The following is a 17,179-nucleotide window of genomic DNA, read 5'->3' on the forward strand; positions in this document are numbered from 1 at the left end:
GAGCAAATATTTAAAAACTCCTAGTATATTCAGGAAGCAAATTCCTACTTTATACCTACAATGATTAAACCATCAGGAAGAATAAGCAGCTTTAAACAATAGCCAGTATTTTAATCACCCATGAATTCTTGAAAATAAGGATAAAAACAATTGGAAGGAAATACATTAATAAATATAATAAATTGTAATATAAACTACGTAATAGCTGCTTTTGCAATACTCTTGCTATCCTCAAAATAACCTTCTTAAATTTCTTGACAAGTTGGGCTGGGAATGTGGTAGTGGTAGAATGCTTGCCTAATATGCATTAAGCCCTGGGTTCAATTCCTCAGTACCACATAAACAAAAAGGCCAGAAGTAGCACTGTGGCTCAAGTGGTAGAGTGCTATCCTTGAGCAAAAGGAAGTCAGGGACAGTGCTCAGGCCCTGAGTTCAAGCCCCAGGATTGGCAAAAAAACAACAACACATTGTCTTTTCTTCACAAGTTTCTGGGCGCTGGTGGCTTACACCTGTAATACTAGCTACTCAGGATGCTGAGATCTGAGGATTGCAGTTCAAAGCCAGTACAGGCAGTAAAGTCCTTGAGACTCTTTTTTTTTTTTTTTTTTGCCAGTCCTGGGGCTTGGACTCAGGGCCTGAGCACTGTCCCTGGCTTCTTTTTGCTCAAGGCTAGCACTCTGCCACTTGAGCCACTGCGCCACTTCTGGCCATTTTCTGTATATGTGGTTCTGGGGAATTGAACCCAGGGCTTCATGTATATGAGGCAAGCACTCTTGCCACTAGGCCATATCCCCGGCCCCTTGAGACTCTTAACTCCAATCAACCACCAGAAAACCAGAAGTGGCACTGTGGCTCAAGTGATAGAGCACTAGCCTTGAGCTGAAGAGCTCAGGGACAGTGTCCAGGACCAGAGTTCAAGCCCCATGATCAACAACAACAAAAAATTCACAAGTACAAACAATGCATCTACAGAATACTCAAAAGTCTGCCATGTGAAAACATCTACGTCCTTTTTTTAATATATAGTGAGGTGAAATTTCCCTCTAAGAAAATATAGTCAGTTATATATAAAATTGTAACTAATAATTAAATACAAAACTAAACATAAGTATTACATATCCTTCATCAGTTTTTTCACTTAGTATTTGATATTTCCTATAAATTAATTGTGAAAAATTACAATGTGCCAAATAATTCCCAGCCACAAACAGTTATGCCTAAGCATCTCTCAAATGCTACATAATTTAGTCTTTTATTGTTTTATTACTTTCAATGAAAGTTTCTACTAGTCATGGCCCAGGGAAATCTAAATGAAAGAAAAAAATAAATTCAGCTATCAAGACAGTACCTTTGGGGCTGGGAATATGGCCTAGTGGCAAGAGTGCTTGCCTCGTATACATGAGGCCCTGGGTTCGATTCCTCAGCACCACATATACAGAAAATGGATGGAAGTGGCGCTGTGGCTCAAATGGCAGAGTGCTAGCCTTGAGCAAAAAAAAAAAAAAGAAGCCAGGGACAGTGCTCAGGCCCTGAGTTCACCACCTAGGACTGGCCAAAAAAAAAAAAAAAAGAGTACCTTTTAAAAAAATTTAATTTATTTATTAATTGAATACAAATTTTTTGGACAGGGTGTTGTGCAAAAAGGGTACAGTTACATAGTAGGGGAGTGTGTACATTTCTTGTGATATCTTACGCCCTGTTTCCCTTCTCTAGGTCAGGTAGACATATATACGATATACAATGTATCAAGAACATATACAGTAGCCACGTGGCCACGCCCAAAAAAAATTCGCCTAGGGCTTTAAATGCAATGTCGATATTAGACAATGTCGACAGTAATCAAGACAGCACCTTAAAATCACAAAAGAAAGGTGTAAATGTCTAGTTTATATGTTAACTTCTAAATTTACACTCACCTTTACGACCAATAGTGAAGTCAGAGACGATGCACTCTCCTTTTTCATTGGTAATTTTAGCAAGGTCATCCATAGATGGAATAGTATAGTAACCAATCTTAGTGAGAACAATGCCTGAAAAACAAAACAAACTATATTAACTGAAATTATTCTTGAGTTGGCACTTGTTTCTACTCAAGTTTTCTATCAATTTCTTACACTGTGCCAGAAATATCTAGCACATCATATAAAAGAAAAATATACAGCAATAAAGGATGTTTTCTAAACTAGTTTATGGAGGACAATTATGAGAAACTTTTTTCGAAAAGTCTTCATGAACAAATAAGTCTTAACACACTTAGCAACAGCCTACTAGGACTCTGAAAATATAATGATGTCTATTTAATTTTGCTTAATTTAGGTTTCCCACACTAATTTACCACAAAATTCTTTTCAAAGTCACTCATTGTCTGAGTGCCAGTGGTTTATGACTGTAACCCTAGCTATTTAGGGACTGAAATCTAAGAGTTACTGTTTAAAGTCAGCCAGGGCAGGAAAGTCCATGAAACTTTTATCTACAACTAGTCACCAAAAAGCCAGAAGTGGTGATGTTGTTCAAGTGGTAGAGTGTCAGCCTTGATTGAAAAGGCTAAGGGACAGTACCTGGAGCCCGAGTTTAAGCCCCAATACTGGCACAAAAATAAATAGGATGCCCACTAACATTCTGTAGTATGAAAGGCACTTCACTGAACAAACAGTAATAAAGCCTTGCATTACCTATTTTTATTTTCATCTTATACACAGGATACCTAAACCACTGGGCAAAGAAAAAATCTGCCCAGTGTATGGTTGTACTTCAGTGATATAAGAAAAACCCACACCAAATACATATTATTTTGTACCTTCTTCTTTCCCAGAAATAAGCAATCTATCTTAATTTATAAAGTTAGGAATAGTTCCTTTGGCTATAAAACTGGCTATTGACTCTAAGATAATTAAAAACATTTGTGTGTGTGTGTGTGTGTATGTCAGTACTGGGACTTGAACTCAGGGCCTTGATTTGCTTGACTTTCATCAAATAAAAAATGTGTCAGGTGCTAGTTTCTGAAATGCAGTGGCCAAGGGAATATACACACACAAGTTGGAAAGCAATGTGTTCCTTTGTATATGATGTTGTGAGGTCAAATTTGTGGAGGTCTTATTTCAAGATATTTTTGCTAGTAAGGGGAAAAGTCACATGAACTTGAACTCTCTAAAGTGATAAATATGTAATTAAGAATAACTCAAATAGCTTTTGTTTTTGTATCAGTTCTGTGGGGCTTGAATTCTGGTCCTTGCCCTCTCCTTTGGGTTTTGTACTCAACTACCAATTAAGCCACACTTCAACTTCTGGCTTTTTACTGGCTAACTGGAAATAAGAATCTCACTGATCTCAGATACTTAGATCTTGCCCACGAGTAGCTAAGATGAGAAGGATGAGCCATTGGTTCCCAGCCAAAGACATTATTTTAATCTATTCCAAAAGTGTAACAAGCATGTGCTCTGACCTGCTGGATGCAGATGGTAAGAATTATTTTCTATTTCCTCTCGGTCATCTTGCAGTGACTCATCATGGAAGGAGGTTTCTTCACTACTTCCTTCTAGGCCATTTCGCAAAGCAACACGCATGTTCAGTGCAACAATGGTATCATCCACATTGCTGCTGTTGTGTTTATTTCCAACACTCTCTGGGGTTTGAGGAATCGGTTTGGCAATGGGGTTAGTGTAAAACTGGGATACAAGAGAATCATCATCTCCATCCTGCTGATGGTTTTCATCAACAGGTTTGCTCAGGAAACCAAATCTGAAAACAGAGGTAAAAACAAACAAACAAACAAACCAGTAATAACAATGTTAATAATTACCTTTCCTGAATATCTGGCATTATTCTGTATAATTTCACATATTAAAAGTTAACACATAATAATCCTGTGGAATAGGTCATAATTATTATCTCTATTTTCTAAGAAGGAAAATAAGGCACAGAAAAACAAATCCTAACATTGCAAAGCTCTAACGAGCAGTTTCTTCAGGGATTTCCACACTAATTTCCATAGTGACTGCAGTAATTCAAATTCCCACCAGCATATAAGAGTTGTTACTCCCTTCACCTTATTCCTCCAAAATATTTATTGTCTGTTTGTTTGTTTCTTTCTTCTTTTTCTTTTTTTTGTTGGTCTATGGGGCTTGAACTCTGAGCCCGGGCGCTGTCCCTGAGCTCTTGTTCTTCAGCCCAATGCTAGTACTCTTCTGGTTTTCTGGTGGTTAACTGGAGATAAGAATCTCATGGCTTTTCCTATCTGGGCTGACTTTGAACTGCGATCCTCAGACATCAGCCTCCTGAGTAGCTAGGATTACATGCATGAGATATCAATTGCCTGGCTGGTTAATGAACTTCTAAAGTAGAAGAATGAATAAGTATATGTCTATATGTCTAAGTATATGTGTAGAAAACTATGAAGTGTACCCTTCTCCTTTTTTTTTCATTTGGCTATTACTTTATTTTTTTGCCAGTCCTGGGCCTTGGACTCAGGGCCTGAGCACTGTCCCTGGCTTCCTTTTGCTCAAGACTAGAACTCTGCCACTTGAGCCACAGCACCACTTCTGGCCATTTTCTATATATGTGGTGCTGGGGAATTGAACCCAGGGCTTCATGTGTATGAAGCAAGCACTCTTGCCACTCAGCCATAGTCCCAGCCCTGGCTATTATTTTAGTAATCATCACAGACAAAATAAATTTAACTTATGGAAGTGAGAAGTATCAAATGTATTACAACCTTATCTAAAACAATCCAGATATATGTACTAAATAGTAGTGTAGAACTGAACCAGAATTCCAATAATTTTAAAGTTCAAAGTACTCAAGAGGCTGGTGGCATGGCTCAAGGTGGCAGAGTGCATACCTAGCAAGAAAAAAGCCTAGAGTTCAAGCCTCATGTATGATTCCCAGAAAAAGTACTCAAAAAAGCAAAAAATACACACCTACAGCTAGATGCCTCTAAGCAGTAATACTTCTATGCAACATTCACTAATCTTCAATAGGCTCGGCCTGGAGCTGGTGGCTCATGCCTGTAATCCTAGCTAGCTACTCAAGAGATTTAGATCTGAGGATCCTGTTTCAAAGCCAGCCTGGGCAGGAAAGGCCCTGAGACTCTAACTCCAATTAACCACCAGAAAACTGTAAGTGGCACTGTGGCTCAAGTGGAAGAGCACTAGCCTTGAGCTGAAGAGCTCAGGGACAGTGCCCAGGCCCAGAGCTCAAGCCCCATGACCGACAAAAAAAAATTCTAGGCTCAGAAATCTCTTAAAAATAAGGGCTGGGCTCTCATATGTGGATGCTTAATGTAAGATACAATGGGACACAATTATACAGTACTCTAGGCATTCACAGTGAGATCAAAGGAGGATACTATTAAGAGGAACACAAAGAAAGGCACAATGCCTACTTATGTGCCTCTGACAATACAAAATAACATCAAAATGAACTCAGGGAAATGGAAACAAGAGGATTCTTCTTGTTTTTGTTTTCTTTTTGTCTTGTTTGTTCATTTATATGTCTTTGGGAGGGTAAAGAGGGCATACAAACAGAGTGACAAAGGCTGAAATGCAGCAATGGTATTTACTAAACATACGTTGAAAATTAACTACACAACTAGAGGGTGGAGATGGAAGAGAAAAAAAGGACTGGGAGGCATAGCTCAAGTGGTGAAGAACTTGCTTGCTTATCAAGTAACTATAAGACACTAAGTTCAAATCCAAACTCTAATGCCGCCAAAAAGGGAAAAAAAAAATCCTCTTATTTTGGTAAGCAGGATTTTTGATGGTATGCTGAATCGAGGTGCTCTTTAAGGGAAAAAGAAGAATTCAATTTACCTTTCTCCATTTTCTGGATATTCAGATGGTGAAGCTAGATCTTCTGAATCACGATTAACAGGAGAAAAGAGATTGCTGTTGTTAAGGTTCTTCAAGACTAATTTCTTAATGCTCTTCCTACAAAGACAAAAAAAAGAAAAGAAAAACATTCCTCAAGTGATCTGGTTTTAGATACTCACATTTTTAAAATGTCCTCTCCCATGAGTAAGTAGCTACAGGAGTAAAATCGGCAGATTCTCTAGTATTGTTTAGCTCTACTGTCTAGTTTATATTATAAGGTCCACTCATGTACTCAATATTCATTAATCACTAAGATAAGGAAATTTTCTAAGCATTTAAATTACAGGGAAAAAAATTAACCATCCTCATCTATGTACAGCTTATATCCTACAGGGAGAAAACTGACAAAAACAAAAAAAATTTTTTTTTTTTGGCCAGTCCTGGGCCTTGGACTCAGGGCCTGAGCACTGTCCCTGGCTTCCTTTTGCTCAAGGCTAGCACTCTGCCACTTGAGCCACAGCGCCACTTCTGGCCGTTTTCTGTATATGTGGTGCTGGGGAATCGAACCCAGGGCCTCATGTATACAAGGCAGGCTCTCTTGCCACTAGGCCATATCCCCAGCCCTAAAAACAAAATTTTAAAAGTTACACATTAGCCAGACTCTGGTGGCTCAAGCTTGTAATCCTAGCTAATCAGGAGGGTGAGATCTGGGGATTTCAATTTGAAGCCAGCCCAGACAGGAAAGTCTTTGAGATTCTTTTTTTTTGGCCAGTCCTGGGCCTTGGACTCAGGGCCTGAGCACTGTCCCTGGCTTCTTCCCGCTCAAGGCTAGCACTCTGCCACTTGAGCCACAGCGCCACTTCTGGCCGTTTTCTGTATATGTGGTGCTGGGGAATCGAACCTAGGGCCTCGTGTATATGAGGCAGGCACTCTTGCCACTAGGCTATATCCCCAGCCCTCTTTGAGATTCTTAACTCCAATAAACCACTCAGAAAAAGCCAGAAGTAACACTGTGGCTCAAGTGGTAGAGGGCCAGCCTAAAGCAAAAAAAGCCAAGTCAGAGCTGGAGGCCCTGAGTTCAAGCCCTATTATCACTATGCGCACACATACATGTGCACGCATGCACACACATATACATACACAAATACTAAAACATGTACAAGCAAAACTATAAGCCTGTTCATCCAAGTATTTATGTTAATTATGTTGTTTCTGGGAAGAATTAAATTATTTTTATTTTCCAAGATCTCTTGTATTTTCAAATTAAAATAAACTGAACCTGGGCACCAGTGGTTTATGCCTATAACCCCACCTACTCAGAAGGTTGAGATCTAAGAATTGAGGCTTGAAGCAAGTTGAAGCAGACAAACCTGAGAAGATTCTCATCTCTTAAGTAGCTTAAAGCCAGAAACAGAGGTGTGAGGTTCAAGCAGAAAAGTACCCGCAGCAGTGAGAGTGTGAAGTCTTGGATCCAAGCCCAGCTATAGGCACACAAACAGACAAACAAACTGAGCTGGTCTAACAGCCTATACTCAAAGCATTTGAGTGGCTGATGTACCAAGATCTGAGATTCAAGGCTAACTTGGGCTACATAAGGAGATTCTGGCTCACTTCCTCCCCACTCCCTCAAAACAGTGGACTGTACTCCATGGGTGGAACATTTAAATAATTATGTATTGTTTTATGTTTAGTTTATATCAATATTTATATTTATGTTAACAAACATAAACTCACTTGGGCATGAATGCTCCATTCGCTAGGGATGGTTCATCATCATCCAGCCCATCGAAGAGATGGGATTTGGATGTGCCTGTTGTTTGCAGAGCCTTTGGTCTGACTCTGGTAGCAGGGCGAGGTGTCAGTTTATAATGAGTAGGTGTGGTAAGAGCCTTCTGGGCTGCTGGATTTGTTGGTTTTAATCTCTGAAAAACAAAAAGCAAAGCATGAAGAAAATGTAACTAGTAGAAGAGTAGAGACTACTGGTAAAGCTTTAAGGAGATTAAGATGGTATCTCTACAATGATTCTACAGCATTTTTCCAGATTATCTAACTGGTTTTCCTAAACAGTATAAAGTTATATATTCATTTTAAATAATGATGACTAGCATATAAAGCCTATCACAATTTATTCTCTTGCCAAAGCAGACAGTTAGCTCAATTTCCAAGAACTTTCTCAGATGTTTTCTGTCATCATTTACAATTTGGTATCTTTGCTTAATGTTTTGCCCTGTGCGTTATATATCAAAGTTAAGTGATATACATCTTCTGATGTCCCAATCACCCAAATGCCTATGCTCTTACCAATATCATATTGAAAAACTTTTTTCTATTGCCGGTCTTGGGCTTGATCTCAGGACTTTTCTGCCTGGGCTGGCTCTAACCTATGATCTTTGCATCTCAGTCCCTTGAGTGATTAGAATTATAGGTGTTAACCAGAGGCACCCAGCTAAATTTTGTGGGTTTTTTTTGTCAGCACAGGAATTTGAACTCAGGACTTTGTGCTTGCTAGGCAAACACTTTCCTATGTGCCATTTCCTGCCTCTTTTTTGACATAATTATTTTTGGGGAAAGTTCTCATGTTTCTGCCTGGGGACAGCCACAGAACATAATCCTCCTACCTACACCCTTTGTGTAGCTGGTACTATAGACATACCCTACCATACCAGGCTCGTTGAGACACTTCATTATCTTTTTGCCTGAGTTGGCAGTGTCTTGATCTTTCCCAGAAAACTGAGGTGTAAATTCACTATTTTAATACATACAATTCACGTGTGTGTGTGTGTGTGTGTGTGTGTGTGTGTGTGTGTGTGTGTGTGTGTGCCTGTCTTGAGGCTTGAACTCCGGGCCTGAGCACTGTCCCTGGCTTCTTTTTGCTCAAGGCAGGAAAGTGTGAAAGTTTCATCTCTAAATAGCCACTAAGAAGCCGAAAATAGAACTGTGGCTCAAGTGGTAAAGCACTAGCCTTGAGGAAAGATACCTCAGGGACAGTGGCCGTTACCAGAGTTCAAGTCCCAGGACCAGCTCAAAACAAAAACAAAAACAACTGGGGCTGGGAACATGGCTTAGTGGTACAGTGCTTGCCTAACATGCATGAAGCCGTGGGTTTGATTCCTCAGCATCACATACACAGAAAAGGTCAAAGTGGTGCTGCTCAAGTGGTAGAGTGGTTCCAAGGAGACTGACCTGGATCTCAAGAGAGAGCCCAAGGGCCTCCTGTCTGACAAGCCCACTTTTTTTTTTGGGGGGGGGGGCAGTCCTGGGGCTTGAACTCAGGGCCTGAGCACTGTCCCGGGCTTCTTTTTGCTCAAGGCTAGCACTCTGCCACTTGAGCCACAGCGCCACTTCTGGCCGTTTTCTACATATGTGGTGCTGGGGAATCGAACCCAGGGCTTCATGTATTCAAGGTAAGCACTTTACCACTAGGCCATATTCCCAGCCCTGACAAGGCCACTTTGTAAGAGCTCTAATGTTGCCCTAAGTATCTAAAAACAAAAGGGACCTAAATCAGTGACTGAAGGCTACTGTGCACCAGACTCAAAATGGTGCCTAAAGTGAATTACAAATGTCAACTGAATCATTCTATGGCACTTTTCCACCTTGATTTACATAACAATCACCTCCACTGTACCTTGGATCATTACCTGCATTTTTTAATAGCTTGCTTGAGTGGCCAGGGTGAGTTGGGGTGAGCACAAGACTGATGAAGGTGGCAATGGAGACATATTTCATGTTTTATAGATGTACTGTACCCCTTTCATCTATCAAAAGTAGCTACCAGCAACAAAATAAGGATGCTAATTGCACACACAGGTCAGAAACAGTAGCACAATGAGTCTATACATTTAGAATTCTGGGATGTCTTCTAGCCCCTTGTCCCCTTTTATTTTGCCAGTCCTGGGGCTTCAACTCAGGACCTGGACACTGTCCCTGAGCAGATGCTTCTGCTCAAGGCTAACACTCTACCACTAAGTCACAATCCCAGCCCCCTAATCCTATTTATAAGTATAATCTTTCTGGACCATACCACCACTTTATAACATGAGCACATATTCAAGAAGCCCAGCATTTTGCATTTGAAGAATGCAGTGAGCTCAACCTTCCATTCTTTAAGGAATGAACGAGATCTGTGCTTCTTGAGACTTTAAGACCCGGGCAGGGGGGCTGGGGATATGGCCTAGTGGCAAGAGTGCTTGCCTTGTATACATGAAGCCCTGGGTTCGAATCCCCAGCACCACATATGTAGAAAATGGCCAGAAGTGGCACTGTGGCTCAAGTGGCAGAGTGCTAGTCTTGAGCAAAAAAGAAGCCAGGGACAGTGCTCAGGCCCTGAGTTTAAGGCCCAGGAGTGGCAAAAAAAAAAAAAAAGACCTGGGCAGGAAGCAGGCATTACTGGAGCTCTGTAAAGGCATTGTAAGTATTGTCAGAACAGAGATTTATATTCAGAGGACTATCCTAGCAGAAGACCATACTGAGGACATGTCATGGGGGATAGAGGTATGGATCTACGGGTACAGTGCCAGCCTAGCAAGCAAGCTAAGAAAGCACAAGGCCTTGGTTCCAAACCACAAAAAGTAAGTAAATAAACTACATAAAACCTACAGCTATTGGTCTTTTAGAATGTAAGGCCAATTTTGTGCATTCCATGAGCCCCAAGAGCTGGGGTTCTCAGAAGGGGTGCCCTTAAGGAATCTAGGGTAACTCCAGGCCTAGATCTAAGACAAAGAAATTTGGGAATCTGTTATTTGCAAGAGTTTTAGGGTTTGTCATTTTGGACCCAAAGAACAAAATCCCACAACCACTTGGCAAGTTATTCATTAACATGCTTTCTCTGTTTATGTACAAACATAAGTATCACATGTACTGCTCAGCCAGGCATGGTGGCTCACATCTGTAATCCTAGCTACTCTGAGGACTTCAGTTTTAAGTCCGCTCGGGTCTATCTCAATAAAAAAAAGTTGGGTATAATGTTTGTGCACTTAACATCCCAGCTACAAGAGAAGCATTAAGTAGGAAGCATTAAGTTCATGCTGGCCTGAGCAAAAAATGAGACTATTTGAAAAATAATGAAAATAAGAAGTGATGATGGCTCAAGTGGTAGAATGCCTATCAGGCATAAGGCTCTGAATACAAACCACAGTAGCATCAACAGGATAAATAATAAAATAAAAAAGATGGGCACAGTGGCACCCATCTGTGAACCGAGATTAATGGGGGAGCATAATAAATATGAGGAACAAGATTTAGGTTATTCCAGAGGAAAAATGAGACTGTACTTGAAAAACAGCAAAGGCATAAAGGGTTGGTTTTTTGGGTTTTGACAGTGTGATGCAAATGGTAGATAGAGTGACTGTAGCAAGCAAGATACCCTGAGATTAAACATCAGTACTACAAAACAAAAGCAGTGCTCTAATATAGCATAGATTTTACTTGCACTTTTATGGCAAGGATGGATAAATTACTTTTCTTTCAGACTCCTCTAAAGCAAAGATAGAAAGAATGAATTTACCTCTTCTTTCTTCTTGGGGTCTGACATAGGATTCCGGAAGAGAGGAGAGTCTCCAAAAGGTGAGTATGTTAGACTATTGAGGTGCTGCTGGAGAACAGCCTGCTGGGCAGCAGAAGCATTTGGATCTGTCAAAGCTTTTGGAGAGAGAAGAGGGGAAGGGAGAAGAAAAAGGGGAGGATACAGGGGAAGAGAGGGCAGGGTGGAAGGGAGAGGGAAGGGGAAGAAAAGAGAGGGCAGAGGGGAAGAGAAAGGAGAAAAAGGAGGAGAAAAGGGGAGAAGAGATTGAGAGGAGAAAAGAGAAGAGAAAGGGAGGGTAGGAGAGAGATGGGGAGAGAAGGGGAGAAAAACCAATGTTAGTCAAAGGATTCAATATATACTTAAGAGAATTTAGCTCTCTTTGGGGGATAAATCTTTAAAATGTTAGATCCTCTCAATGGCATTACTGGGAAAAATGAGAATCAAACTGAAAAAGTCATGAACTAAGGGGTAACACTGTCCAAAAAGAAATGTACTTTTTACCTGACTTATGTAACTATAACCCGTCTGTATATCACCTTTATAATGACAATAGAAAATTTAAGTATAGAACACTCCTTAACTAAATGAAACCAATCAAAGACATAACCATTCCATAAGATATTAAAAATAATTAACAAGGTGCTCATTGTCACTATAATCCAGAAAGTGCAAATTAGAACCATTCAGAATGGCTTCACACATACCTTACTATCACTGACATACTATATCAAAAGTTAAGTCTGCCAGGTGCCAATGGCTCACATCTGTAATCCTAGTTACTCAGGAGGCTGAAATCTGAGGACTGCAGTTCAAAGCAAGCCTGGGCAGAAAAGTTCTCATGTACTCTTTTTTTTGGCCAGTCCTGGAGCTTGAACTCAGGGCCTGGGCTAGTTTAGAGCACACTAGCCTTGAGCAAAAGAAGTTCAAAGACAGTGGCCCAGGCCTGGGATTCAAGACCCTAGGACCAAAAAAAAAAAAAGCTGTTATAAAAATCTCCCTATGACCCAGCCATACCACTCCTGGGCATCCACTCAGATCATTGCAAGTCAGGCTATGGCAAAGACACTTATGCATCCATGTTCACTGCTGCACTATTCGCAATAACCAAGCTATGGAAATAGCCCATATGCCCTACAAAAGATGGTTAGATTAATAAAATGTGTTATTACACACAATGGAATTTTAAAGAATAAGATTATGTCATTTGCTGAAAAATGGACCTAAGACAAATCATGTGAAGTGAGGTAAGCCAAGCTCAGAGACAAATGGCTCATATTTGCTCTCTTACATGGAAGCTAGATCTAATATAACTGGATATGATAACCTATGTAGGATCATAGGAATTTACATACAATCAGACCAAAAGGAGACCAAAGGGAGGAATACAAAAATATAACTTCTCAGAACATTTAAAATACTATTTATTGGGCTGGGAATGTGGCAGAGTGCTAGCCTAGTATGCATGAAGCCCTCCCTGGGTTCAATTCCTCAGCACCACATACAAAGAAAAAGCCAGAAGTAGGTGCTGTGGCTCAAGTGGTAGAGTGCTAGCCTTGAGCAAAAGGAAGACAGGGGCAGCGGTCAGGCCCTGAGTCCAAGCCCCAGGACTGGCCATAAATAAATAAATAAATAAATAAATAAATAAATAAATAAATAAATAAATAAATAAATAAATAAATAAAAACTATTTATTGAAACAAATTCCAAGCCCCAGGACTGGCCATAAATAAATAAAATAAATAAATAAATAAATAAATAAATAAAACTATTTATTGAAACAAATTCCAGGAAATGGAAACAGATTATTCTGTTGTTGTTGGTGGTGGTGATGGTGTTTGGTTTTCCTTTGGGTATTTTTTTTTTCTTTTGAGGAGTTAAAGGGGAGGCACAGATAGGAAGGGAGAGTGAACAAAGCAATCATGTTATTCAGTATACACACTGTACAAAAGACCTAGGTAACTTGTGGGCAGAAAGATGGGAGGGGGAAACAGTAAGAAAGTAAAGTGGTCACATTGTCCAAATAAAGAAATGTACTCATTACCCAATTTATGAAATGGTGGCCCCTCTGTATAACACACAGGCAAAGTTCTGAGGATAAATAATTTTAACATCCAAATTCTATAAAATTAAATCAAGTATTTTTTAATCAGTTAAGTACTCAGCTTGCCTCTCATATATATGTCATTTGAAGATACATTTTAGAATATAAAGAAAATACATAACGAGGAAAAAGTTCAACACATTGCAGTTATGAGTGACTTAAAGAGAATAGGCTGGTATAATGCTGAAGGTCTAATCAAAGTCCTTACTACTGTAGGATTAAAAAGAGGAAATAGGGGCTGGGAATATGGCCTAGTGGCAAGGGTGCTTGACTTGTATACATGAAGCCCTGGGTTCGATTCCCCAGCACCACATATATAGAAAACGGCCAGAAGTGGTACTGTGGCTCAAGTGGCAGAGTGCTAGCCTTGAGCAAAGAGAAGCCAGGGACAGTGCTCAGGCCCTGAGTCCAAGGCCCAAGACTGGCCCCCGCCCCCCCCCCCCCACAAAAAAAGAGGAAGTAGTGCACTATCTGGGGTCAGAGGGATAGCTTACATGGCAGAGTGTCTGCCTAAGATCAAAACCAATGAGAGATAAAGACAGAAAGGGAGAAGAAAATGTAGTATCCGGGATAAAATAATAATTGTGGTATCATTTTAGACAATTTGGAATTGTTAAGAAGGTGATGTAAACTAGTGGTTCGTGCCGGTAATCCTAGCTACTCAAAAGGCTGAGATTTGAGTATAAAGTTCAAAGCCAGCCCAGGCAGACAAATCAATGAGACCCTTACCTCCAATTAACCAGCAAAAAGATGAAAGCAGAGGAGGTATGGCTCAAATAGAGAACCAGCACTAGTAAAAGAGCAGGCCCCAGTACCACCAACACCTCCTCTTCTGGTTTGGTAATACAAAGGGGTAAGGGAATGGAAATATCAGAGGAAGAAGCTGTAAGAGGAAGGTATATATAGATAGATAGGCAGTGATGTTTTCATAAGAATATGTTGGGTTCATGTAAGCGATTAATCTTTAACCAAAGAATGAAACACATTAATAATTACAGGAGAGAACATATTAAAGTTTTCAAGATAAAACTAGACAGATGGGAAAAGAAGAAGGAAAAGAAAAGGAAAGGAAAGGAAAGGCACTTATACCTTCCCATTTGACAAAGGAGGCAAGAAACACCATCACCTAGTTGACTAAATTATGGGTGTGGCAAGAGCACCTGCCCAGCAAGTATAAGACCGAGTTCACCTAAGCACCGAAGTGTGTGTGTATAATATAATATATATATACATACAATAAATAAAAATTACAGCACATAGGTCGAATGTGTAAAGGTTTCTCAAATATTTACCGCATATCATGATAGTATAGTAAATAAAACTCAGCAGTAGAAATCAACTCATTTCTTTCCTTCTATCTTTTCTGTCTCACAGTTTATACCAAGTGATACCATTTTTCAATTCAGATAGAACAGTTTTCTTATTAAACCATATGTGAATTAAAAACTAAGTTAATTTTCTTAAATTAGAAATAAAGGTTGCTGGGTACCATTGGCTCATGTCTATAATCCTAGTTACTCAGGAGGCTCAGATCTGAAGATTGTAGTTCGAAACAAGCCTGGGCAGGAATGTTGGACTCTTATCTGTTGAACTCTTATCTCCAATTAACCACCAGAAAACTGGAAGTGGGGCTGTGGTTCAAGTGGTAGAGCGCTAGCCTTGAGCTCAGGGACAGCACCCAGACCCAGAGTTCAAGCCATATGACCAATAATAAATAAATGAAGGTGGTGCAAAAATTAGGAAAGTGCAAAACACTTTGATAAATAAGTGCAGTTAGTAAACTTAGTAAAGTTATATCAAAAGAACTGAACAAAAAAGTCAGAGGTGATAAGCCAGATTCCAATCTTCCATATTAAGTTAATAAAACAAAACATAGCAATATATAAATCATTGGGCTATATGAACCTAAGTTATATATCAGATGAATTAAAAAGTGGTTTTATTGAGGGGCTAGGATTAAGACTGGGGCAACAGGGAAAGCCAGGATCTAAGCCCTTCTGTATTGAATGACTAATGATGTTCAGATACACACTGCTCTGGTAGGGATGTAACAAGTGGAAAACTCATGTCAGCAAGACATAAGTGAAGCAAAGCCTTCTAAAGTGACTGACACTTACCTACTGGAGCCTGGGGGGCACCAAAGCCCAAAGTGGCTGTTGTAGTATTAAATCCAGGGGCGCCAAAGGCTCCTGTACCAAGAGGCCCTCCAATCTTAGGTTGATTGTTCCCAAACAAAGATGCTTGTCCAGGACCAAGAGCTATGGAGACAAGAGAAAAGAATAAAGCACCACAGAAGATTCTTTGAATGTTGTACAAGTCAGTTACTTAAAAATAAGTTGAGTTTGGAAATTTTGTAATAAGCAGTCATTTCAGCCAAAGAGTTAACATGGTACACATGATAGGCACAGGACAGGGATTGACAATTACACACGTCCTAGGCAAAAATTTGTGTAATCTGTTTCCTCAAGCAGAACATGAGATAGTAATATGTAAAAGATATTTATCCTAAGACTAAAATAAACATGCATAGTTTTTAGAAGATGTATAGTATGTAAGATACTAAATATCAGTTAATATGCCTAATAGATACTATTATTCCTTTCCTCCTGTTTTGATGGGGGGGGGGTGTTCAATTATCAGCCTTAATCTTGCAAGGAATGTATACTCTACGACCTGAGACCTACCCCCCAGACATTTCTGCTTTATATCGGGCATAGGAGTCTCATACTTTTGCCTGGGCAACACTGGACCCTCCTATATACACTTCCTTCATATGTGGATGACTTACATGTACCACACCATGCCAGGCTGAGATGAGGTCTCAATGACTTTTTGCCCTTTCTGGCCTTGAACCTCAATTCTCTCAATCTATTCCTAAGAAGCCCCTATTATTCTCATTTTGCAGATGAGAAAACTATAGGTTTGATAATTAGACCAATGTTACAAGTGTTGTTAATGGTAGAAAAGAAGCTCAAATGTGGATACATCAGACAATAATATAATCAAAACTGCTACTCTACAGTAAAACAGATTCTCAGAGAACTAAAACATCAAATAATTCCTCTTAAATTTCAGTATACATCAAAATGTCCAGCTGGTTCAATAACAATGTCATCTTTTTTGACTAAATTATAGAAAATAAGATCAAATCTTTTTGGAAGGAGGAACACTACTGAGACTTGGCCTCTGGCCCTTAAGCTTTCCATTAGCCTTTTTTCTTCTTTTCTTTTTTGTTCAAGGCTGGTGCTTATATTGAGCCGAACTTACAATCTGGGCTTTTTGCTGATTAACTAGAGATAAAGTCTCTCAGTTTTGCCTTCCTAGGGTGGCTTAAAACCAAAAGCCTTCTGGATAGCTATCATTACAAGCGTGAGTCACTAGAATCTAACTTTATGTCTTCTTTGTACAAGAAAAAAACAATACTTTAAAATCATACCATAGGTGGGAGAAAAATGAGGGAGGAAATGTACTTACTACCTTACATATGTAACTGTAACCCCTCTGTACATCACCTTGACAATAAAATTAAAAGAAAAATCATACCTTATTATGAAAATTAGAGCAGTGTATGCATATTTGAAAAGATCACAAGGAAATCCCCTTATAAAACTAATATAATATAATAAAAATATTTTAAAATCCAAAAACAAAAACGGATTTAGCTAAATAAGCTTAAAAAAAAAACACCCAAAATGTCTTTGTGGAAAAGTTTACTAATGGACTTGAAGTTTCCTTACTACTCAGAAT

General features: G+C 39.5%; 1 protein-coding gene across 3 annotated transcripts in view; it reads right to left on the bottom strand.

Moving 5' to 3' along the window:
* Nup98 (nucleoporin 98 and 96 precursor) overlaps positions 1-17,179 on the bottom strand; it is a 99,948-nt gene that overhangs the window by 39,008 nt on the left and 43,761 nt on the right. For all 3 annotated transcript variants that reach the window (XM_048361054.1, XM_048361053.1, XM_048361052.1), the window contains exons 12-17: positions 15,550-15,690; positions 11,314-11,447; positions 7,542-7,729; positions 5,808-5,924; positions 3,443-3,738; positions 1,917-2,030 (exon numbers count right to left, since the gene is read on the bottom strand). In XM_048361054.1, the coding sequence (XP_048217011.1) occupies positions 1,917-2,030; positions 3,443-3,738; positions 5,808-5,924; positions 7,542-7,729; positions 11,314-11,447; positions 15,550-15,690 (990 nt within the window). The remainder of the gene's footprint in view (positions 1-1,916; positions 2,031-3,442; positions 3,739-5,807; positions 5,925-7,541; positions 7,730-11,313; positions 11,448-15,549; positions 15,691-17,179) is intronic.

The sequence above is a fragment of the Perognathus longimembris genome, chromosome 13 (assembly GCF_023159225.1).
Source record: "Perognathus longimembris pacificus isolate PPM17 chromosome 13, ASM2315922v1, whole genome shotgun sequence".
NCBI lineage: Eukaryota > Metazoa > Chordata > Mammalia > Rodentia > Heteromyidae > Perognathus > Perognathus longimembris.